Source organism: Phascolarctos cinereus, unplaced genomic scaffold (genome assembly GCF_003287225.1).
Source record: "Phascolarctos cinereus isolate Bilbo 61053 unplaced genomic scaffold, phaCin_HiC Scaffold_2;HRSCAF=192, whole genome shotgun sequence".
NCBI lineage: Eukaryota > Metazoa > Chordata > Mammalia > Diprotodontia > Phascolarctidae > Phascolarctos > Phascolarctos cinereus.
The window spans coordinates 201,143,692-201,168,078 of record NW_027555625.1 but is presented as its reverse complement, the minus strand read 5'-3'; the positions used below and the strand labels follow the sequence as shown (position 1 = coordinate 201,168,078).

Genomic DNA, 24,387 nt, shown 5'->3' with positions numbered 1-24,387 from the left:
TAGGCTTTTTGTTGTTGTTGTTGTTGTTGTTGTTGCTGTTGTAGTATGGAGATGGTGGTCTGGACCTGAGAGTTCGTAAGAAAACTCCCTCTATTCATGTAGATGAGCAGTTGTTCAGCAATTTATAGACTTAAAGAGTCAACGAAGAGTTAAATTAAGTGACTTGTCACCCAGAATCACACAAGCATGTTTCAAAAGCAGAACTTGACATCTGGCCTTCCTGACTCTAAGTCTGGCTCTCCATCCATTGCACCTCCTCGTGCTGCCTCTTTGTTCCGAGCTTACTTCAGCATATTCTCATCTGTGAAGCTTTGTCACATCACTTTAGCTTATAGTACTGTCGCTTTTACCTGAGCTTGTAGTGCTCATCATCTTCTTTTGTATTGTTGTTTAATTCTTCCTATGTATTTATACTGGTTCTCCCACCTGATTGTAAGATCCTTGTAGCCAGGAACCAAGTTTTATACTTACTTTTTTCTCTTAAAGGATGTATCTCAGTGTTTTAAAATCAGTATGTGTTCAGTAAATGTTTATTATTGTTTCAGTCATTAGATTTGTAGATGTATAAATGATTTTCATACATGTCAAAATATTGACATTTTGTTTTCCCATACACAAATTTGTGGTGCTTTTTCTTGGAATATGTAAATACAAAATAGCACCATGCACAAAAGTAAATTCAAAATCAGCAAACATTTATTCAGTAATTAATCAGCAAGTGCCATACTACATGCCAGGCTCTGGATACAAAGACAGCTTCTTCTGTGCTATCATCAAATACACTCATTTCCCCCCATCATTTAAAAAAAAACAAACAACCCTCTTGTGATTGTCCCATCTGCACTAGCTTTCATCCTGTATTTCTCCTTCCCTTCTCAGCTGAACTCCTTGAAAAAAACTGTTCATACTTGGTCCTTCCAAATCTCCCTCTATTCTCTTCTGAACCCTCTGTAGTCTGGCTTATGACTTCATATTGTACAACTGAAATGGTTTTCTCCAAAGTTATTGAGTTAAAAAAAATTATTTTAAAAAAAAGTTAAGTTAAAGAGTAGGTCTCTTAAATGCCAAATATAGTGAATTTTTCTCAATCCTCTTTTTTTTTGACATCTCTGTGGTATTTGACACCACGACTTTCACCTCAACTTTCCTTCTGGGTACCATGTCTTGGGTTTTAATGACACTGCTTCCCCAGGGTTCTCCCACATTTCAGCTACATCTTCCTTTACATCAAGCCCACAATGGGTATCCTCAACATGGCATCCTCGTCCTCCTCCTTTTTCTTTATATTCTCTCACTTAGTGATCTCATCAGCTCCAATGGATTCAGTGATCATCTCTATGTAAATAGTTCCCAGTTCTGTATATCAGACTTACTCTCTTTTCCTGAGTTTTAGGCCTGCATTACCAAGTGCCTCTTAGATATTTCAAACTGGCTGTCCTATATGCCTCTCAAACTTAATATGTCCAAAATAGACCTTATTATCTTTTCCCCAGAACATACTCCTCTTTTCTGAATTTTCATATTATTGTTGAAGGTAACCCTATCCTCCCGGTTCACCAGGTTCACAGCCTTGGTGTCATCCTCAGCTCTTTACTGTCTCTCACTCCAGATATCCAGTCAGTTGCCACATCTTCTGATTTCTTTCTCCACAACATCTTTTGCATATAACCCTTTCTCTCTTACTTATATAGCCATCACCCTGTTTCATCATCCCTTGCCTAGGTTATTACAATAGCCTACAATAGTAGATTTCCCCATCTCAGATCTTGTCCCACTTCAATCTGTCTTCCACATAGCCACAGAAATAATTTTCCCAAAGCTCAGATCTAACTGTGGCATCCCTCTACTCAGTAAACTCCGCTGGCTTCCTGTTACCACCAGGATCAAATTGAGAGTCTTTGGTTTAACATTTAAAGCTCTCAGGTCCCTTTCCAGTCTTTCTGCTTTCCACTGTATTCCTTGTAGTCCTCCACTCAGCTATACTGGCCTGCTTGATGTTCCTTATACATGACATGCCACCCTTTTTTTCTGTGCCTTTGCACTGGCTGTTCCCCAAATCTGTAATGCTCTCTGTACTCACCATCGCCTCTTAAAACTCCTGGCTTCCTTCAAGACTCAGATTAAATGCCACCTTCTGCTGGAGGACTTTGCTAGCCCCTCCCAGGTACTGGAGCCTTCCTCTCTAAGGCTCTCTTCTATCAATTCTTGTATGTGTCATACATCATATGCGTACTTCTTCATATAAATGTTATGTTCTTCAGTAGAAGATAAGTTTATTGAGGGCAGGGGCTTTTTTCCCTTTCTTTGTGTCCTCAGCTTTTCACACAGTGCCTGGAAGATACTTAGTGCTTAAGAAATGTTTATTGTTAGATAATTGCAAAATAAATAAAGAAATAAGAAGTAGTTTTAAGAGGGAGGATACCTGCTGCTGGGGGTATTAATTAGTGAGGGGCAGCTAGGTGACACAGTGGATAGAGCACCAGCTCTGGAGTCAGGAGGACCTGAGTTCAAATCCAGCCTCAGACACTTGACACTAGCTTTGTGGCCTGGGCAAATCCCTTAACCTTGTTGCTACTCAGAAAAACAAAGAAACAAGAAAGGAAGGATATTAATTAGTGAACAAGAATTTATTAAGTGCTTACTATGTTCCAGGCCCCAAGGTATTGATCTTGGGGCGAAGTTTATGTAGAAGATGGAGCTTGAGCTGAGTCTGGAAGGATGTAAAGAATTCTAGAATGAGGGACGACCATGCAACATCAAGAAGGACAATTTGCCTCAATGGTAGAGTACAAGAAGGGAATTACTGTATAACGAGGCAGGAAAAGGTTAGTTCAGGTCGTTGTAAAGAACTTTAAATTCCATAAAGAGGAATATACACTCTTTTATCACAAAGGCAATAGGGAGTCCCTTTTATTAATACTTTTATTAAGGGGATTTGTTCTGTGAAGTTTGGATTCAGTCAGAGGGCCACACTTAAGGACATAGGGGGCCATATGTGGCCTTGAGACTGCAGGTTCCCCACTCTTGCCCTAGGGTTTATTGTATGGAGAAGGTTTTGGGGGAGAGTGTGATGGTCAGAATTACAATTTAGGAAATCACTGTGGCAGCTTGTGGAGAGTGAATAGAAGTCAGAAGTCTTGAGGCAAGAAGACCAATTAGGAGATTATATAGAGTGCTATGGAAGGTGCTGGGCAAAGAAAAACCAGAACAGAATCTAAGGAATTTACATTCCACTTAGGAGAATCTAAATAAATAAGTACAATGGAAGGTAATTTGAAGAGGAAGAAAGCACTAACAACAGAGGGAGGGTATGAGGGAAGGCTTTCAATAAATATTTGATGAATTTTATAAAATATTATATTACCTTGGTATGTACCTGTTGTTACATTAATCATGGCCTATTGCTAGTGTCATGTCATATTGATAAAACTATTTGAAAAGATCACTCATACTTGATAGTACTCCCAATAAACTGATACATTTTAGTACAGATTTGTTGCTTTTGTATTTCTTTCCAGATTGTTCTACATTTAGGGTGGTGGTGTCGTTGTCTTTGTTGTTGTCTTGGCTAAAGAGAGCCTTTTAAAATAAATTGGTAGTAATGATATCAGTACTGTGTTCTTGAAGTTTGGAGGTTTGTAGTTTGGGTAATTTTTTTTCTCCTCACATAAGACATAAAATTGATCTTTGTTAAATCTTTTGTCAGAAATTGTAAAGGCAGCATATTTACATGGACTACTTAGAAGGATCATATTCTCTATAATCTTTTCTGTTAGTTGCAAAGAAATAGCAGACATTATGTAATACAATGTCTTCATTTTATGGTCCATAGTGACTTTAAACCTCTATTTTTAAAAACATTATTACCTTTATTTTTATATTTCTACATCTTTTAAGTAATAATGATATTCTAACCTCATGTCTTCTGAGTTTTAATTTCTGAAATTTCTATAAGAGAAATACAGACAAGAAATTTAAGTTTATCAGTAACTGTACATTTTTTTATTGTGGGTTTTGTTCTCTCTGCTTCTCAGTTCGTTTTTTAAATGACTTAGCTTTAGATTTTAAAGATTTGTAGGGTTTAATTAAAAAACATTTTTCCTATTCTGGCATAGTATTTTGGTATTTATACAATTGTTAGAGTTTTGATGTTTACTTTCTATGGCTTTACTCTAATTATATCCTCTTTTTAAGTATAGATTCGTATCCTCAAGACACCTCAAGAGGTAAAACCTGGTGAAAAGCACTTTAACATGGCAAAAAGTTATCCCAATGAAGAGAAGGATGCTTGGGATGTGAAGATGTTACTAGAGGTAGGTTACAATTTAAGATGCAGTGACTCATTTAAGGATTCTTTACATGAATATAACTCAGTTATACACATTGATGAAATAGAGCATCAGAGCAGATAATTGAAAACTGGAAATAATTCATTTAGCTTTTTCAAACAATAATGCTGTATTGTGTGGCAGGAAAAGCAGCTTTGGGAAACATTGCAGGCCCTTATGGCTTTTTCACTGAGAAGTGTGGTGAACAGAATACTTTCAGGGAACACTGTCTTTCTGGGTACCAATTTTTGGGGGATGTGGTATTGGCACACATCAGTGAAAGGAGCTTCAGTATCTGAGTCCCAGAAAATAACTATAGCTAGCACCGACATGTTTGCACATATTGTTTCTTCCTGCTAGCTCCTTGAGGGCAAAAACTGGGCACCTATGTCCCTAGCACAGTGCCTCACAGATAGATACTTTAAAAAAAAATTTTTTTTTGGTGAAGCAGTTGGGATTAAGTGACTTGCTCAGAGTCACACAGCTAGTGAGTGTTATGTATCTGAGGTCAGATTTGAACTCAGGTCCTCCTGACACCAGAGCCAGTGCTCTATCCATTGTGCCGCCTAGCTGCCCCTAAAATTCTTGTTTATTGATGGATTGATATAGTTGGAGGATAGGGTCCTCTTATGATATCATCTGCTTCCTTTCTTTCTCAAGTCTACTTTGGTTCTTGCATGTTGTGATGGCAGAGTATTGGATGAACCTGAAATCAAAAGGCTCGAGTCCTAGTCCCAACTCTCCCATTACTAGCCATATTATGCACGTAAGCGCTTTGAACCTCGGTTTTCTCATCTTTGAAATCGAGATTTTAATATTTGTCTAGCCTTTGATATAGGGTTGTTGTATAAATCAAAAATATAGTCCATCTACACATAGCTGGTTATTCATGATATTAGAGATAAAAGAACTGTCTGTGTCTTGCTTTTAAAGCCTTTTATCTGACCATTTTTAGGTGAGTCTGCCATCAGGAGAAGGCCTCTCTAAAAGATAACTTAACATTTATGTAAAATTTTCTTTAGAGCACTTGAAGGAATTTATAGACAATCTAAATTGCACAACCTATTTGTAAAGGAAATGGAGGGACTGATTTCTCTTTTTATGGACTTTTTAAAAAGTAAGGGACTGGATATAAAAAAAAGTGAGGGACAACGCAAGTTAATAACATTCATGGGAGTATACTGGTAGTGAGTTTAGCAACCTGGTCTTTGGACAAAAACCAGATACTTTTAAAATATTTTGATATCAGGAAATTTAGTAGTGATATTTCTCCCCCCCCGCCCCCATGGAATGTCACTCTTCATGTAGTCATATTATGTATCTTCTAATTAGCCTGGAAGTGAAAAAGTAGTGTTATAAGTTTTTTTTTTCAAGGAACCTTTTTTGCAAAGGTTACCTGGGACAGCTTTAAAAGACATTCTTAAATATATAATTACAGTGTCTTCTTGGTCTGGGTTCCTTGTCATCAGACCGTATAGTTTCAGCCCTGCATATCTATAAAAAGTTGCTGAGCTCCTTTACTCTAATTATCTCTTCCTGTCAGGCATCATATTGGACATTTTGTCTTATACTTTTGTACAGCTGGTTGAAGCTCAGACCGGTAGATGAGGTATCTGGATAAAAGACACTAGAGCAGTTGGGTTGTGATGCTGGGCTGTGAATAGTAATAAAGAACTATTTGGGGATGCTTGGTAACAATATCTTTTAGTCTGATATTATTTTGCATCTAATTAATTTTTTAAAGCAATTCAGCTTTGATATAGCTGAGGATGCATCAAAAGTTTGCCTTGCACATCTTTTCACATATCAAGATTTTGATATGGGAACTCTTGGATTAGCATATGTTGGATCTCCCAGAGCAAACAGTCACGGAGGTGTTTGTCCAAAAGGTAAGATTTTTTTTTCTTCAGTTCTCAGATGAATGTATTTTTGGTATTGCTAGCCAGGGTGTCTGGAGCATAAGTAAAGGAAGGAGTGGGGTAGTGGAAGGGGGGAAGGGAGAGAGAGGAAAGGTGTATGGCGATGTGTAGTGATGTATTCCATAAGTAATTTGTCTTCTCCCCCCACCCTTTTTTTTTCTCTAGCGTATTATAGCTCTGTTGGGAGAAAGAACATCTTTCTGAACAGTGGTTTGACCAGCACAAAAAATTATGGTAAAACCATCCTTACAAAGGTATATTTCTTTCTTTTTTTTTCTCTTTTTTTAAATTAACTTATTTTGATTTATCAACAATCACTTCCATAAGCTTTGGGGTTTTAAATTTTTCTCCTCCTCTCTCCCCACCTCCTTTCCCAAGACAGCAAGCAATCTGATAGAGCCTATACATATACATTCCTATTAAACATATTTTCACATTAGTGATATTGTAAGTAAGAATTAGAACCAATAGGAGGAACCACCAGAAAGGGAAATAAAACGCAATAGAAAAAAAAAAAAAATATCAAATAGTATGCTTCGATCTGCATTCAAACTCCATAGTTCTTTCTTTGGATGTGGATAGTATTTTCCATCATGAGGCCTTTGGAGATGTCTTAGATCATCCCTGTATTGCTGAGAAGGGTTAAGTCTATCAATATTAGTCATGGCACAACGTGGCTGTTACTGTGTATAATGTTCTCCTGGTTCTGCTCACTTCACTCAGCATCAGACCATACAAGTCTTTCCAGGTTTTTCTAAAGTCTGCCTGTTCATCATTTCTTATAGCACAATTGTATTCCATTACATTCATATATCACATTCAAAGTTATGATTACTATCTGTATCTTTCTCTCCATCCTTTTTTCCCCCGTTTATGCTTTTCTTTCTCCTTTCTCCTTTTCCCTCCTCACTAGGGTTTTGCTTTTGACCACTGCCTCCCTCAGTCCTACCTCCCTTCTATTAGCTTCTTCCCTTTTCTTCCCCTTTACTCTTACTCCTTCTCTCTCTTCTATCCCCCTTCTCTTTTCTTTCCCCTTTTCTCTCTTACTGACTATAGGGCAAGTTAGATTTCTATACCCAACTGATGATGTTATTCCAAAGGTATGTTTCTTGATGGTTCTTTTAAAATACTTAAGTCTATGATAAATGCTATACTTTATAGGTCACAGATATTCATAAACCCAGCACACTGGATTGTGTTTTTCAGAGGGTTCAAACCTGGCTTGTGTTCCAGATTCATGTCGATCTTCAAGTGATGTGCTCTCTCTAGGAAGTGCATTTTGACATCCCACTAGTCTTTAGTACGAAGTTTGATTAGAATCCTGTATTGTCTTACATCGTTCTGTCAGTATTCATTAACTTAATTTTGAATATGCATGTGAGAGCCACATGTAGTAGAAAGAACATTGGACTTAGTTTAGAGTCTGAAAAGTCATGTCCTAGTTCTGCCACATACTGTCCATGTGATCCTGGTAAATAGTATATAACCTTTCTTAGCTCTTAGGTTCCATGTCTGTAAAATGAGGATTATGATTTCTGTTTCAACTTCATTACAAGTTGCTGTGAGGATTTAAAAAAACAAAGATAATGCTGATAAAGTGCTTAATAAATTTGTACCATACCGCAATTAAAAATAACACAATTTGTCATTAAGTTTCATTAGATACCTTCTCTGAAATTTATACTTTTAGTTGTCATTAGTAAGTAGAAAATATTTTAAGTAAAAAATGTTGTGTTGATACTAAACACTGTATTTAAAAACTGCACATTTGTTCTTGTAAATTCAGTTTGGGGTTCTATTTTAGTATTCTGATTTGACAGCCTTGCTAATTTTTCGAAGGGAAATTATGTATTTGGGGAAAAAATATTGGCTGAATTGTAGCAGAGTTTGAAATCTAGGTGAGCCTCAGAATTTTAGATTACATAATATATATAGTGATTTAAATTTTAGGAAGACCTTCAAAGGGAGGCTTGCCAGTATCACATTCTTTGATTTAGTGATTGATGAAGGGCATTTATTTGAAGATTTTCAGACATTTTAGTTTTGCTTTAGGGAGACTTATGGTCATGAAAATGTTCTGAAAAGTTGGCATTCCTAGTCAGTAGGACTTAGAATAAGAATAGTCCTAATTCTTCTTAGTCATGTGCATTTTTGCTTTTTTTTAATGGCATAAAGAAATGTGTTATTATTTAATTGATAATCTGTTCATATCATTTCTGTTAGAGTGACTATGGCCCACTCTTTATAAAACCATTTTTTTCCTGATGAGTATGAAATGAGATTATTATAAATATCTGTCTTGTTAGTGATTCATCAGATCATACAGTTTAGAGACTACTGCAATATCTTTCCCAGCATGGATGTATCAGATTAATTGAATGGCATATTAATAGATTATACCCCTAAAATGAAATCTCTTTGAAAGCATATAAATAATCATGCTCTTTAGTACGTTATACCAAAGTTGTAAAAGCTTTAATATGTTGTAACAGTACTGAGATTTTGGGACACCTTCTGTTCTGAAAAAACAACATTGATTGTAAGCTATACTTAATTTTAGCTTATATTCAGACCAATATATTACTTAATTCACCCTTTCTCATATTCAACATAATCAGCAATAGCATAATAATTACTTAAGGACAAATTGAAGAGTAACCTTGAATCTAGTCTTGTTTGGCATCTAGAATGTATACAGCAAGTAATTCTTTGTTATTATCTTTCTATTGATTTTGTGCTATGAAACAAATCTGGAAAAAAATTATAAGCTCTTTTGTTTTTTAAGTGTATTTGCTTTTTTCATTTTTTGAAGCAATTAAAATTAAGTCAAACTTTTCTATTAAGTAAACACATTATTCCTTTATCCAAACAGACATTTCCTATTTTAAAATTCTTTAATCACTTGAAATCTTTACATATAAAATCCTTTTTTCTTGATTTGAACTTGCATATGTAATGATGAGATATATTGCTAGGTGGTGCAGTGGATAGAGTGCTACGGCTGGAGTCAGGAACACTCGTCTTCTTGAGTTCCAATCTGGCCTCAGACACCTACTAGTTGTGTGACTCTGGGAAGGGCCACTTAATCCTGTTTGTCTTAGTTTTCTCATCTGTAAAATGAACTGCAGAAGGAAATGGCAAATCACTCCAGTATCTTTGCCAAGAAAACCCCAAATGGAGTAACAAAGAGTCAGACACAACTGCAAAATGACCAAACAACAACAGTGTAATGATATTTTGGCAGTTTTTATTCTTTTCCCTTATAAAATCTATGGGAACTTTAATAATAATAGGCAACATGTAGTACTTTAAGTATTGTGAAAATCTATATATTGTTTCACATATCCTTGTGAGGTGGGTGCTACAAGTTTTATTATCCTCAGTTTACAGATGAGGAAACTTGGGCTTCGAAAGCTGAAGGCATTTACCCGTGGTCACATGGCCTAGAAATGTTGGAGAGGGCTGGGGAGTTCAAAACCCAGATCTTCCTGACTCCTATTCAGTTCTCTTTCCACAGGCCCTCTCTGCCTGTTAACAGTCATATAATTCTATGACCTCTTTAACGTATGAATGTTTTCTTTGTCAAGAACCTTTTAGTTATTAATTCTTGATTTTATTAAAATATGTCAGTGAATAGTTTTAGGAATTGAAGAACAAATTACATCACTTTCACTTTTTGTTTTTGGTGTTAATTTTCAAAATCATAGGGTTATAGGCTGTATAGATAAAAGTGAACTTACAAATAATCTCATCCTTGTTTTACAGAGGAGAAACCTAAAACCTAGAGGAGGGGAAATGACTTTCTAAAGGTTACATAAGTATTAAATAGCAGAGCCAGGATTTGAACCCAAATCTTCTTATTCTAAATCTACTTCTCTATTTTAATGATATTACTTTGAATCTTTAAAACTTTATTTTGTACTTTAGTAGGACCTTTTGATATATTTCTGTTGCTTATGAAAAAGTGAGCTGAAATTTTACTATTGTTATTTTTTACAATTATCCCTAGATTAATTTTAACCTCACATATCATGACATTATAGGCCTTAGTAATAATCACATAGCACCTTCTAAATTGATAAATACATGATAAATCTCCAGGACCTTAAGCCCAACTGAAGCAATCATCCTAAGTTTCCATATTTGTTCCAACTCAGCTGCAGTCATAGGCTTCTTTATCTTTTTTTGCTTAAGTTTTTACAATTCCACTAAACGAGTCAGCTATATTAATTAGAAGCACTATAATACTAGCATTGTCTAATAATAGAATAGAATACAGTAACTGGTGAGGACCAATGTATTTATGACATCAGTCTGGCTTTATCAAGGAATATGGGCCCTTATTACCAAAATACTTTACAATCTGTTGTGGAAAATCATAGCACATTCTTTGCACTGTCCTTAAGGAAGCTGATTTGGTTACAACTCATGAACTGGGACACAACTTTGGAGCAGAACATGATCCTGACGGCTTAGCAGAATGTGCCCCAAATGAAGATCAGGGAGGAAAATATGTTATGTATCCGATAGCTGTGAGTGGAGACCATGAGAATAATAAGGTATGTAGCCCTTTATTTTCATATTGCCAATGAGGGGAAAGAACTTGCTTTATCTTTAAGAAAGAATTCAGAAATTGTATTCCATGCCTAAGGATGAAAAAAGAGGGGGACTCAACCTTTCAACCTACCTCCCCCCCCTAAAAAAAAAAGAGTAGTGCGTGTTATAATCACATATGGTTATGTAGTTAAAGGTGTCATTTGAACCATTTGAGTAACCAAAAGTAAGGTTTCTCAGACTCTTTCTTCTGTGTTTTTGTTTTTATACTTAAGCTCTATAGAGAAGCAGTTGTAGAAGTGATCTTCAATCCATCCCCCATACAAAATAATTTTATTAATTAATAGATCTGATCATGTCACTGCCCTTTTCAAAACTCTTCAGTGGACTCCTGTTGCCTCTAGAATAAACTGTAGACTTCTTAGCTTAGTATTTAAGCTAAATTCCAGTAAAAGACTGAAGTTGTTTTGTGGGGTATAGAAAGGATTCTTCTAAATTTTATACTAGCTAGACTCTGAGGTCCCTACTATCTCTGGAATTCTTTGATTCATAGATTCAGCCCAAATATGTTTTTTTATTCACAATGTATAAATTTTAACAGAAGCTGTTCACAAAGCTCTTGATTGATCACTGTTCCTCATACAAAGCACTTGTTTCTTTATTGAAAAATTCCAGAGACATTGTTGAAACAGATTTGAGTGACCCATGATTTTGTTTTGTTTTTGTTTTTGCTTAGGCAGTTGGGTTTAAGTAAGTGTCAAGTGTCTGAGGCGAATTTGAACTCGGGTCCTCATGCCCACAAGGCCAGAGCTCTATCCACTATGCTACTTAGCTGCCCCAACCCATGATTTCTTAACCGTACCTTAAATTATAGAAATGACAAGCTCTTGGCCAACGATGAAATGCTCCTGAAAAAGACTCTTGAAAATCTAATAAAAGGGTCTTTTAAACTATAAAGGTAGAGGAAGAGGGGCAGCTAGGTGATGCAATGGATAGAACACTGGGCTTGGCTTCAGGAAGACTCATCTTCATGAATTCAGATTCTACCTCAGACACTTACTGGTAGTGACTTATACCTACTGACCCTAGGCAAGTCACTTAACCCTGTTTGCCTCAGTTTTCTCAGCTGTAAAATGAGCTGGAGAAAGAAAGGTCAAACCACTCCAGGATCTTTGCCAAGAAAACCCCAAATGGGGTCATGAAGAGTTGGGCACAATTGAAATGACTAAACAAGGGAGGAGAGAAAACTGCCTAAGTTTATCCACTGAACTAGACACCAGAAAGATTAGCTACAGTAGATAGGAAGAAGAATAGCAGTAGAGATGATTAGAAATTTACAGGAGACAAAACTGAAAGTATCCCATGGCCTCAGATGTTTATACAAAGCATAGTAAAGTGAACCAGAAGTCCTATATCAAGGAGAGAAGTTAGATAGTTTGTAGAGCGAATTCTTTTTGTTACGGAAATGAGGGGTAGGGGGAAGAATTGTAGTAGATGACTGAATCCCATGATTTTGAAAGATACAAGATGGAAAGAATACTGAATTTAAAAGTCAGTAGACCTATCTGAGCCACATTTTTCTAATTTTTAAAACTGGTATATAACACCCGTACCACCTCCTCTATTGGCTTACTATTATTAAGCTCACAATAGAGGCAGCTTGGTACAGTTGGATTTATAGTTAGAGAACCTTTGTTCATAACTTTTGTCTTTTACTATCTCTGTGACCTTGGGCAAGTCATTTAATTTCTCTGGACCTTAGTTTTCTTGTCTGCCAAATGAAATTGTTGAACTAAATGGCCTTTGGGGCCAGTGTAGGAAAGTTCTTTCCAGTTCTAAATGATGCTTTTATATTCTTTCTAATTCTGAAAACTCTTAGGTTTTACTAATACCTGGTGAGATGGGCTCTATGACATGGTCTAACCAGGCAGAGTACAGAGGGACTGTCACTTCCTTTGTTTCTCTGTCTGTCTTCCTCCCTCTTTCTCTTTCCATAGCACTTTCATCATGAGACCTTTGGGATTATTTTTGCATCATTGTATTGCTGAGAATAACCAAGTCATTCACACTTTGTGGTATAACATTGCTGTTACTGTATACACTGTTCTCCTGATTCTGAGGATATAGACCCATTGTCTTGTCTAAATAGGATCACAGAATCACAGTACTCTGGAGGTTTTTTTGTGTTATTGGAACCCTAAGGCAGTCTGGTAAAGCATATGGACCCTTTCTCAGAGTAATGTTTTTAGATGCATAATATAAAATACATAGGATTGTAAAGGGAACCAGCTAAATTAAAATATAAAAGATATATTGAAAATACAAGTTGATGGATCCCAGGTTTAGATACTCTGATCTAGCTCCACCCACATCTGAACAATGTACTTCCTTCCCTTGGTAGTTGACCAGCAGGAGCAAGACATATTTATCTTTCATAATGATAGTTTGCCTTCCTCTGAAGCTGTTAAAGAAGCACTTACCATATCCAACCTAACCTTTCAATATCTTTGTTGGGGGCAAGGAAGGGGTTGGAATTCTAAACAGGTGACACTTAGAAGTAACATTAGTAGCTTCTTGGTACTTCTGGGACAGTATCTTATTACAAGTTTCATAGTAAAGACTATTCCTTGTCACTGAGTAAAAGAAGCAGATGTATTTCAAGATGGGAATGAACTTTTATGATGTGATTTTGGCCTGTGTGGCATTTTTTTTGTGTGTTCTTTAAGATGTTTTCAAACTGCAGTAAACAATCCATCTTCAAGACTATCGAAAGTAAGGCTCGGGAATGTTTTCAAGAACGCAACAACAATGTGTGTGGGAATTCCAGGGTGGATGAAGGTGAAGAATGTGATCCTGGCATTATGTATCTGAACAATGACACCTGTTGCAATACAAACTGTACCTTGAAAAAAGGAGTTCAGTGTAGGTGAGGATTGTTAAACCATTTAGTTTGATTAGAAACTCTAAAGCGCACTATAAATAAATGAGACTGAAATGTTGGTGGCCTTATTCTAATGTTAAAGGTAGTCACCTTGCCTCTCAATTTTCTCATCTTTAAAATATAGTTCATAGTAATGATTCAATTGTATAATAAGTAATGATTCTGAATCTAAGATTTTGCAAATATAACTTTAAATTGTTAGGTCATCTGTTCTAATGTAATAGTCAACAGGTGTAAGTAACCTAAAACAATAACTCAATTTGGCAATATGGCCAAGGAGGTTAAATCCATACTTTATCCCTTCCCACCCCAGCCAACTAGTAGACTAATGCCTGGCTGAATATAAGGGGGGAAAATCTTGAAATATTTTTTAAAAAAAACCTGTAGATAATTGAAGGCTACCCATATAAAGAGCTATCTAAATAAACCATTGTGATGAAAAATCAGCAACCCTATACATTAGGTATGCAAATGAATCTCATAAGGTATGGTCTTTTAATTATTTTGTTAAGCCAGTAAACATTAAGAATGCTGAACTATATGGAAAGATATGTTATGTGTTCAGTATGCTTTTGCTCTTATATGTCTTTGATGCTGGTGCATCTTTTCCAAATGGATCTGTGAGGGGCAGCTAGGTGGTGCAGTAAGTAGAGCACTGGCCCTGGAGTCAGGAGGACCTGAGTTCAAATCTGGCCTCAGACACATGATACTCACTAGCTGTGTGACCCCTGGCAAGTCACTTAACCCCGATTGCCTCACCAAAAACAAACAAACAAACAAACAAAAAAATGGATCTGTGATTTCATATGGAAGACTCTCAGTGAGGAAATTCTTATTATTGATCCAGATTAGTACCTTCTCTGCACCTCATATTTTTAAAGATTTGCCTGGGCACAAAAAAAAAGTCCCAAGTGATTTTTATAGGGTCACACAGCCAAGATGTGGAAGAGTATTTGAACCTAAGTCTTGTTGATTCTGCATTAAGCTGTCTGCTTTATAGCCATCACACTGCCTCTCCGTTGCTTTCTTCATTAGCAGAGAAATGTAGAGGGTGATGTAGCCACAGTTAGGCCGGATCTGTAGGCAGTAAATGAACTTAAACATTGCAGAAATGATTGTGCAGTAATGGAGTGCAGGAATTTGGGGGGATGGTCTGTAAAGGATAGAGCACACTGGCTGCAGAAGTTTCAGTTGTAGTGATAATGCTTTTAATATGGAAAATGTACTTTTATTCATGTTTTAACTTTCCCATCGAATCCTCTTCTCCCAGTGATAGAAATAGTCCTTGCTGTAAAAATTGTCAGTTTGAGACAGCTGAGAAGAAGTGCCAGGAGGCCATCAATGCTACCTGCAAAGGCGTGTCCTACTGTACAGGTATTTCATCCCAATGGCTTTCTTTTTGTTTGGTCACCAAACAGTGTGTGCCAAGAATTCTTAGGTCAGTTGCACATTCTTCACTTAAAAAATGGTTTACATACACTGTGTCAGTATTCTAGCAAGGATTTCTAGAACTACTTCCAAGACAGTTTTCTAACTATATGAGCTTTTATCTTTTTTTTAATCTTGGGGAAAAGCCACTTAATGTCACTTTGTTATAAAAGACATTTTACTTTATAAATCATATAATCCTTCCCTCCGCCCCTCATCTGGTTTTATAAAAGAATTTATGGGTACAAATGCGTGCAACAATTCTTTTTCCTTAGTACTCTAATGAATTTTATATACACACTTCAGCTTTACAACAAAACAAATATGAAATTTTTATTTTTGGACTGTATGTCTGTGCCTGCCTCATTTAGAGTAAAATGGAAATTCTTATCCAGGGCCCTCGTGGCCATTTTTGTACCCTTTAGTTGTGTAGTCTGTGCATAAATGTTTCCACCAGATTCAGAGAGTACACTTTGGAAGGAGGCAGAGTTGTCACTTGGCTGGTTTTTGAGGTTGGTTAAGAGTCATAATTTTATAGGGTTATGGATTTTTTGTTTTGTTAATGAAAAATAATTTTTGAAAAGGATGTATATCAATCAGGCAGTAAAACATTAAGCACCAACTATATGCAAAGCACTGTGCCAAGTGCTGGTATTACTCACAGATGTGAACGGAGGAGTACATTCTTTTTCCTATGAGCTGGAGGAGGTTCATGATTATGACTTTGAGGAATGTCAGTCTGTTCTAGGGATCCTTAATGATGAGGGACTTCCTCTTTAAAAGGGGATCTGTGAATGAAAAATATTACATCCTAAACCAAACATCTGTAACAATTGAATTTGGTTAATTCAAGCACTTTAGTTTCCACTACATGTGAGAAAGCCATATGGTGTTGTGGAAAGAACATTTGATTTGGAGTCAGCAAACTTGGGTTCTAGTTCTGTCTCTTCCATTTTCCTGCTGTGCCATGTTAGGTTAACTGCTTGATCCTCTTGGAGTCCCTGTCGCTTCTCTATGAAATAACATTTCCCCATCTACCACTGTGCAGGGCTGCTTTGAGAAAGGGTTTTGTAAAGGATACCTTACAAAAGTGGGGTGGGAGTCCTTATTGTTGTCACTCTAGGTAGTACAGCACAGCCTAGAGTAAAGTGGTTGATTCTTGACATCATCTTCATTCTCAGCTGTTTAAGTCCCTTTGTATCTGCCTGACTCTGTGGTCTTGGCCTCATTTGATTTTATCTCATTGTTCTTTATTATTAATGACAACAAACATTTACCTTGTAGCTGCCCTAAATAAGGCCCTGTGCTTAGGCACAGACAAAACAGACATGACAGAGCTTCAACCCTCAAGAAGCATTATATAGTCTAGTAGAGGCCACTTATGGAAAAAGATAGTATTTGCAGCTTTGTGTTGCAAAATGTCAAATGAATGGAACAAATAGTTCAGAAAGGAGGAGAAATCAGTGAGCATTCAGACTTAAAATGGACCTCATAGTGTCTTCTTTGAAACAGGGATCCAGTTTATTAAAGTCTGACAGCTTTCCACAGAGCATTGGCAGAAAATATTCCTGACTGGTTTTACTGTTATATTGAAAATGTAGCCCAACAAGCCCTGGGAATAGCACAGTCCCTTCTTGTATAGTTAGCTACTATTTGTGTGGTGGATCATGCTGAATTATGGGAAGCTCACTTTTCTGTGCTGCTATTCTGCACAATTCATGGATCAACTTTTAGGAATAATAACAGCTTACATTTTTGTAGCACTTTAAGGTTTGCAGAGTACTTTCCCTACAATAACCGTATGAGGCAATGCAGATATCTTTATTTTTATACAAATGAGGAAATCAAGTAAGTATTAGGGTATTTGGTAAGCCAGGTCATGCCTTTTGTAGGATTTCACTTCTCACGAGAGAGAATATACCATGTACCTATAGATCATGTACTTGTAGAATGGATTTGTAGGAGGGTGAAAGAAATATTTTATTCCAGTAATCATCTGTTCTCTAATCCTTTGTTTCTAGGTAACAGCAGTGAATGTCCCCCTCCTGGAAATGCTGCAGATGATACTGTTTGCTTGGATTTAGGAAAGTGTAAAGATGGAGAGTGTATTCCCTTCTGTGAGAGGGAGAAGAATCTCCAGTCTTGTGCATGTAATGGTGAGCAAAACAGCAGATTGTTCTTGCCATTAAAAATGGTGTAAAAGTGGTTGTGATTCAGCAGACCCTTTCTTTGGAGGCAATGAGGAAGGAGAAATCAAGGATGTAAATTGGCAAGGTTATCAAAGCCAAAGCCTGTTAATTATGAAATAGCATTTCAGCAGCATTCTCCAGAACTTCCTTCCTTTGTTCTTAATTGATTATGATTTAACATCATAGGATTTAGAATTGAAAGGGGCTCAAGATCTCAGCTAATACAGTCCTGTCATTTTGCAGATGAGGACATAGGTACAGACAAGAGAAATGACTTGTCCAAGGTTACGTGGCTATTAAGTGTTAGCTGGGATTCAGAACAACATCTTTTGGTTCTAACTTCAAGGCTCCATGCCAGATGAGGTCAAGAAATAGCTAATCTGATAAATTGTTCTGAAAGATGTCTTGGTATAGTGGAAGGAACATTGAATCTGAAATGTGAGGGCCTGGCATAAGATCTGCTACTAAATGCCCAGGGGACAAGTCATCTTCCCTGGGCCTAGATGGTCTTCACATGTCCGAGATGTCCAGCTCTAAATCATCAGATCCTCAAATTGAAAATGCTTGGCTTCTGTAGCTGCTACAGAATGGCAATGCCATTAAACCCAGAAATGGGGAAGAGGGCTTACAGTGTATTCCCCTCATGGGGGTAGGATTGCCACACATCTCTTCCCAACACTCCTGGCAGCAGAAACCTCAGTTTATTACTGGGTTCGTTGTGATGAAACAGTATAGCCTAGTGGCAAAAGCTTTGGCCTGAGGACCAAAGCAGTGATCTTGCTAAGCCTGTTGATGGACTCCTAACTATTTAAGCCTCAGTATCAGCGTCTATAAAGTGGAAGTAATTAATCCTTTCATGCTCACTGGAGCTATTAACGAGTAAATGAAAGATTTCGAAGGGCTCTGAACTAAAGGAAGCTTGGTGTTTTATAAGTACAAGAATTAATTCTCGTAGCACAACTGTCTGTAATTTGTACAATATACTAAGTTGTGTGCTCTTTAGCCTGTTGATTTTCCTAGTTGAAGTTTTTCACTTTCAGTGTTCCCTGCTTCAGTGTATAGGGGTAGACTCCTTTCTGATTTCATTTATATATTCCAATGTTGTGATGGAACTGAGTGTCATGGCTATGATCTCAAAACTTCCAAAATTTTGGGCAGACAGAATGGAGGGAACTGAGGAACAAGAACCATCCTCATGGTCACTGTTAGGCCAGCCCCGGCCTGGTAGTGGTTATGTCACAGGTAGAACAAGTCCCTGTGTAGAGCTGGGATTTGGGAATAAATCCCAACTTTGCTCCTTCCTCGGGAAATCCTCAGAAGTCACTTTGTTTCAGGACCTCAGTTTCCCCATTTACATAGTGAGGTTAATGTAATAACAGCTGTAATAGTGCTTTATTTAAAGTTCATGAAGTGTTTTACACTTTACATGATGTCTAGAACTAGAATTTAATCCTCAGATCTGTAAGTAGCTACCACAAGAATCCCTGTTTTATTAGTAGAGAAACTCAGGTGAAATAGCTGGTCCATGACCACATAGCAATCCTACCTCATAGGGTTATTGTGAGGAAAACTCTTTCTGGGTGGGCATGGAGGGATGTCTGTGTAAAAGGCACCTGTTACAGAGTAACCAGCACCTAAGAATGCAGAGCCCTACCTCATAGTCTGACTGTGTCTTCAAAAGCCTTAATTACATTGGCAGCTTTAGTCGTAATACTTTGAATTGACTTTAAACCAAGAAACCAACAATTTAAATTGGCAAGATTAGTAGTTTTAGTTATATACAGGTACTGAGAAAATTTGTGATCTGCTTGTGAAAAAACTTGCATTTTGAAAAAAACTTAATGGCATATTGAATCCTAAAGGAAATTTTTGTTTCGGTGCAAGTTTTGTACTGAACATGGGAGGATACTTTTCTATGCAGTTTTTTTTTTTTGCTGTGAGGGTCACAAAGGTATTACTATAGATATTATACATTTGTCTCTTAAGAGATGAGCAGGGCGCAGCTAGGTGGTGAAGTGGGTAGAGCACCAGTGCTGAAGTCAGGAGGACCTGAGTTCAAATCTGGCCTCAGACCAAACACTTGTCACTTAGTAGCTGTGTGACCCTGGGCAAGTCACTTAATCCCAATTGCCTAAAAATAAAAAAGAAAAGATGAGCAGGAAACTTTGAGAAACTATTAGCTGAGAGATGAAAATGGGTATTGTTAATCATTCTTCTCCCTTCTCTTTGTTTTTCAAAGATATAATAACTCCCCTTCCTGAGAGTGTTGTGTGGTTAGTAAGGGAAAGCAAAGGAGAAAAAAATTGGTACTATTTGGAAGCTCAAATTGATGACATGCAGTGTCTTCTCTTTTAGAAACTGACCACTCCTGCAAAGTATGCTGTAGGGATGAATCTGGCCGATGTGTTCCATACCTTGATGCTGACAATAACTTCTTATTTTTGAGGAAAGGAAAGCCCTGTACTGTGGGATTTTGTGACATGAATGTAAGTATGTATGTCCTGCACATGTCCTTAAATAATCTGGTGGCCCCAGGTAGCCTAGAAATTTTCACTTCTTAAAAATATAGTCATTTATTATGCTTAGGTAATAAGCCATGTACTGCACTGGTGTGCCAATTGACTTATTCCGTGTGCATGATGAAGTATTATATATGATAGATCTTGTTTTCTACTTTCTATTATTCATTATATATATCATATTTTAGATGTTATAGCAAATTAAGTGATATATAACAATAGTATGGTAAATGACATATGAAGTTGGCATAATGACATTCATTCTGACAAAGTGATGGCAGCTAGGTGGTACAGTGGATGGAGTTCTGGGTGTAGAGTCAGGAAGATTCATCTTCCTGAGTTCAGATATCTGGCCTCAGACTCTTACTAGCTGTGTGACCCTAGGCAAGTCACTTCACCCTGTTTGCCTCAGTGTCCTCATCTGTACAATGAGCTGGAGAAGGAAATGGGCAAACTACTCCAGTATCTTTTATCAAGAAAGCCCCAAATCGAGTCACAAAGAGTCAGATACTACTGAAAACAACTGAACAACATGACAAACTGATGTCACTTAACCACACTGGCTTAATACATGCTATATGATAATATACTTTGCTCTGCTGTACTATGATATACTTTATTATGCCATACTATACTATATATGTGTTATTACCTTACATTACCATATATTGTCCTATACTATATGACGTATACTACATTATATCTTATGCTCTGCTATATACTATTTTTTATTATATTTTATGCATACTATGTACTATATATTTCATATAATATAGCATAGCATAAAATGGTTTAAGTGAAGCAGAAGTAGACTGGTGGCCTTATTTTCCTTTTCCTTTTTCATTAGCGTGGTGTCCATGAACTTAGTTTTTGTTTTTATAGATTAAATTTTTTTTCATTAAACAACAATCTGTTTTCTCTCTCCCACTTCTCTTGCTCTCATTGAAAAAGAAAGAAAAGAAAAACCCTCATAGCATATCTGCATAATCGAGCAAACAAATTTCCTGCATTTGCCATGACCCAGAGTATGTCTCATTCTTCACACTGAGTCTACCATCTTGTCAGGAACTGGGGTAGCATGATTCATCACTGGTCCTCTGGAATCAAGATTCTGCTTACTTAATCCAGGAAAAAAATCCCTTCATTTTCTGTAGATACTTCTGTTTGCACACATACACACGTTCTCTCATATACATATATACATGTATGTGCATACATACACATATAATAGAAGCAAATTTTAAAATTCTTGGAGATTGGTTGGGAAGTATTTTTGCAGTAGTAGCAGGATGACTCTTTGCAGGGCAACAGCTAAATTTCCCAATCAGTACTTTTTCTTTGGATGTTGTCTTAGTTTAAAAGATTCCTTCCAGCTCTTGATCTTGTCTATAAGTCCATGAATCATTATTGTCATTAAAAACATTTCCAGTTAGTTGTCTACTTTTATGACGCTAAATTTAGGTGGTCTGTGAAGTTAGATTTTTATATAGTGGTAATAATAATACTAATTTAACTTGAAAATTATTTCATTTGAGCTTCAGAGTAACCCTGAGGAGTAGGTACTATTATTATCCCCATTTTACAGATGAGTAAACAGGCAGAAGGTGACTTCTGAGGTCACATTTGAACTCAGGTTTTCCTGACTCTAGGCCCAGAACTCGATCCACTGTGCCACATTGCTGGCCTTTGAAGGGACTTTGAGACTCTGTTTTTCAGTGTTTATGGCATCAGTTACTCATACTAACATTTTCCTTTAAAGGGTAAATGTGAGAAACGAGTGCAGGATGTGATAGAGCGATTTTGGGATTTCATTGATCAGCTGAGCATCAATACTTTTGGTAGGTTCTTTCCCTGACTCTATTTTCATGTAGAACATTGGAGAACTTTCACTATTCTTGGAAGACCAATTATGGGAAGAGGGTTAAGTGCTTTAAAATTAAAAAAAAAAGATTCACTATAGTAACAAAGAATTATTCACCTATCCTGCTTGATGTATGTATCACTTAAAAACCTGACAGTAAGATTTATTTTTGGATATGTCCCTCTGTGGACAGTCAAGAATTCATTGTATATGTATAGAATAATTCAGAAAAAGTGGGTTTTTCAGACTAGAATCATAAGATTGAAAAAGTGGAAGCTTCTTATTCACATCTGTCACAAATCAATTTGATCACTTCAAATAAAACTGCAGTAATATAAGATTTGTCATTCTATGTAGGTCAGGGCTAAAACATTGTTTTCCTTCCTAAAATAATGTATCCCTCTAAACATAATCCTTTTGGCTCTAGGACAATGTGTAATCTAATCAAGAGCCACTTAATTTTACTGACACTAGTTGTCATTAGTTGACGTTTAGTCAACTAATTTTCCAGGAGCCACGGCATATTGTTGGCTTCTGGGACTTTATATTAACATGTAAACCTCATTGAATAACACAATCCATATTCTATAAGGATTGGCTTCTTGAGCAGTTGGTACCAGCAACAGTCTGAATGAGCAGCAGTCCTTTGATGCTGCATAGCCAGTGCCTCAACGAATTTTAAAAGTACTTATTTGCAATGAGATTTTCAATTTATCACATTCTTCACTTATATCTTCTCAATGAAGTATTTCCATAACAAAGAATTCTAGGTCTGATACTGTTATTGGTAAGGAAAAAGCATAACTAGCTCACACTGTTTTTGGATTTGTTGAACACTGACACAGGACATTTACAGTTTTTCAAATTATTCGCAGGGAAGTTTTTAGCAGACAACATTGTTGGTTCAGTCCTCGTCTTTTCCTTGATTTTGTGGATTCCCCTCAGCATTCTTGTCCATTGTGTGGTAAGTCACAAGTCTTTAAGTGATGATGAATTTAATTTTGATTACAACAATCTACTACACCTTATGAAGGATAGGTGGAATTTGATCTTGGCAAAATATTTTCCCCCCATGAACATTGAATGTTAGTGGAACATTGCTTCTCACTGCTATGACCTTTTATTAGTCAAAATATGGATTTCTTTTAAGAATGATTCTTAGTAAGAAGCCAGTTAGACTACTCTTTATTTTGCAGAAAAGTACTGTATTTACAGTAGATGATTTTACATCTTAGTTTAATTTTAAAACACAGCCCTTAAGCACTAGGGGACCCTGATACAGTGGTCCAAACAAATGTTTTAAAGATCACTTAAGTATAAGCAGAGATACCTCAAGCAGCCATCTCCAAGTTGTTATCATCTAGTTCTGGATGCACTAAGTGCATCTTGTCCCCCTTGCAATAAAACTTTGAGGAACTCAAAATGCTTTTCAGATTGCCTTCTATGTGGGGTAGCAGGTAGGGAGGGAGTATTTTCTTCATTTTAGAGAGACCTAGCTCTCTTGACTTGGGCCCACTCCAAAACTCATGCTGTTCTTTTGTTTACCCTTCATGTAGTAATTTTCAGTAGGCTCATCACTTTATTAAGTGGGGCAGATGCTCTTTATAGCCATAAAGCAGGCACCTGTCAACCGCCAGTAAGAGCATGGATCCTGATTCTTAGTTCTATAAGAATACAGCATAGTTCAGGAAAGACTTTTTATGTATGTGATGCCCATAAGAGCTTTGTGTTTTGGAAAAACTTGTTTTGGGCATTTGATTCTTCCATGTGGTCCACTCATCACAGGGCTGGCTGTTCATGGAAAAAGCTGTGGAGGAAGTTAGAAGCAGGAAGGTGTAGGGAAGGGAATGGGAGGGAAGTGGTAGTGAGCAAGAGTATGCAGGCATGGCTACATTTTGGGGATTCTTTGGGTATGTGTACGTACCTACAAAATAAATGACCTTTGCTGTTACAGTTGAACTGTCTTGTGCTCTTAATACACTTAACTAGTCCCACTGAGAAAACACTTGAGGAATTGCCTTGAACACTCTTTTCTACATCTCCCTGTTAATTCTTCCATCCCAACACTGCCTTGCGTTATTATCATGTTGCTGTACCAGAGAACAAGATATCAGTGAAGCCTCCAAAGGCCTTTGTTATTTTCTTGTCTGGAGAATAAAAGGGTGGATTGAAATACTGACATGAAATCTTACCTGTGGTTGCACTTTACTAAGATAATGGTACAAACGTTTTTCTGTTGAAATGCTTCACATTTGCTGGTGGCAAATGATTAAAGCTTTCTCTGGAGAGCCATTCACTCACTGGGTGTGCTGGTGGTTTGACAGTTCTGAGCATTCCTTTTACCATCATGGAAATGGCCAAAATTGGGGGTGGGCAGAGAGATTACATGTATTGCTTAATTTTGTTTGAAGAAATGTTTTCTTAGCTTAAATTTATCTTCTAGGACAAGAAATTGGATAAACAGTATGAGTCTTTGTCTTTGTTTCACCCCAGTGTAAGTATGCCCTGTACATGGAGAGATAACAGATCTTTGATGCCCTCTTACCCTTTTCTCATACTACTTATGTTGGAGTCAGTATTAGTGCATCTCTGTGCCCTTGCTTACAGTGCTACATGATTAAAGTGCATTCCATCCCCTCACCTCCTCC

The 24,387-nt window shown here is 36.9% G+C and overlaps 1 protein-coding gene across 4 annotated transcripts in view; it reads left to right on the top strand.

Annotated features, from left to right (window-relative positions):
• Window positions 1–24,387, top strand: part of ADAM17 (ADAM metallopeptidase domain 17) — a 55,248-nt gene that overhangs the window by 28,371 nt on the left and 2,490 nt on the right. For all 4 annotated transcript variants that reach the window (XM_078149763.1, XM_020992617.2, XM_078149765.1 and 1 more), the window contains 11 exons: window positions 4,200–4,313; window positions 6,073–6,217; window positions 6,413–6,501; window positions 10,654–10,806; window positions 13,528–13,727; window positions 15,013–15,116; window positions 17,192–17,326; window positions 19,715–19,845; window positions 21,638–21,716; window positions 22,615–22,703; window positions 24,183–24,233. In XM_078149763.1, coding sequence (XP_078005889.1) covers window positions 4,200–4,313; window positions 6,073–6,217; window positions 6,413–6,501; window positions 10,654–10,806; window positions 13,528–13,727; window positions 15,013–15,116; window positions 17,192–17,326; window positions 19,715–19,845; window positions 21,638–21,716; window positions 22,615–22,703; window positions 24,183–24,233 — 1,290 coding nt within the window. The remainder of the gene's footprint in view (window positions 1–4,199; window positions 4,314–6,072; window positions 6,218–6,412; window positions 6,502–10,653; window positions 10,807–13,527; window positions 13,728–15,012; window positions 15,117–17,191; window positions 17,327–19,714; window positions 19,846–21,637; window positions 21,717–22,614; window positions 22,704–24,182; window positions 24,234–24,387) is intronic.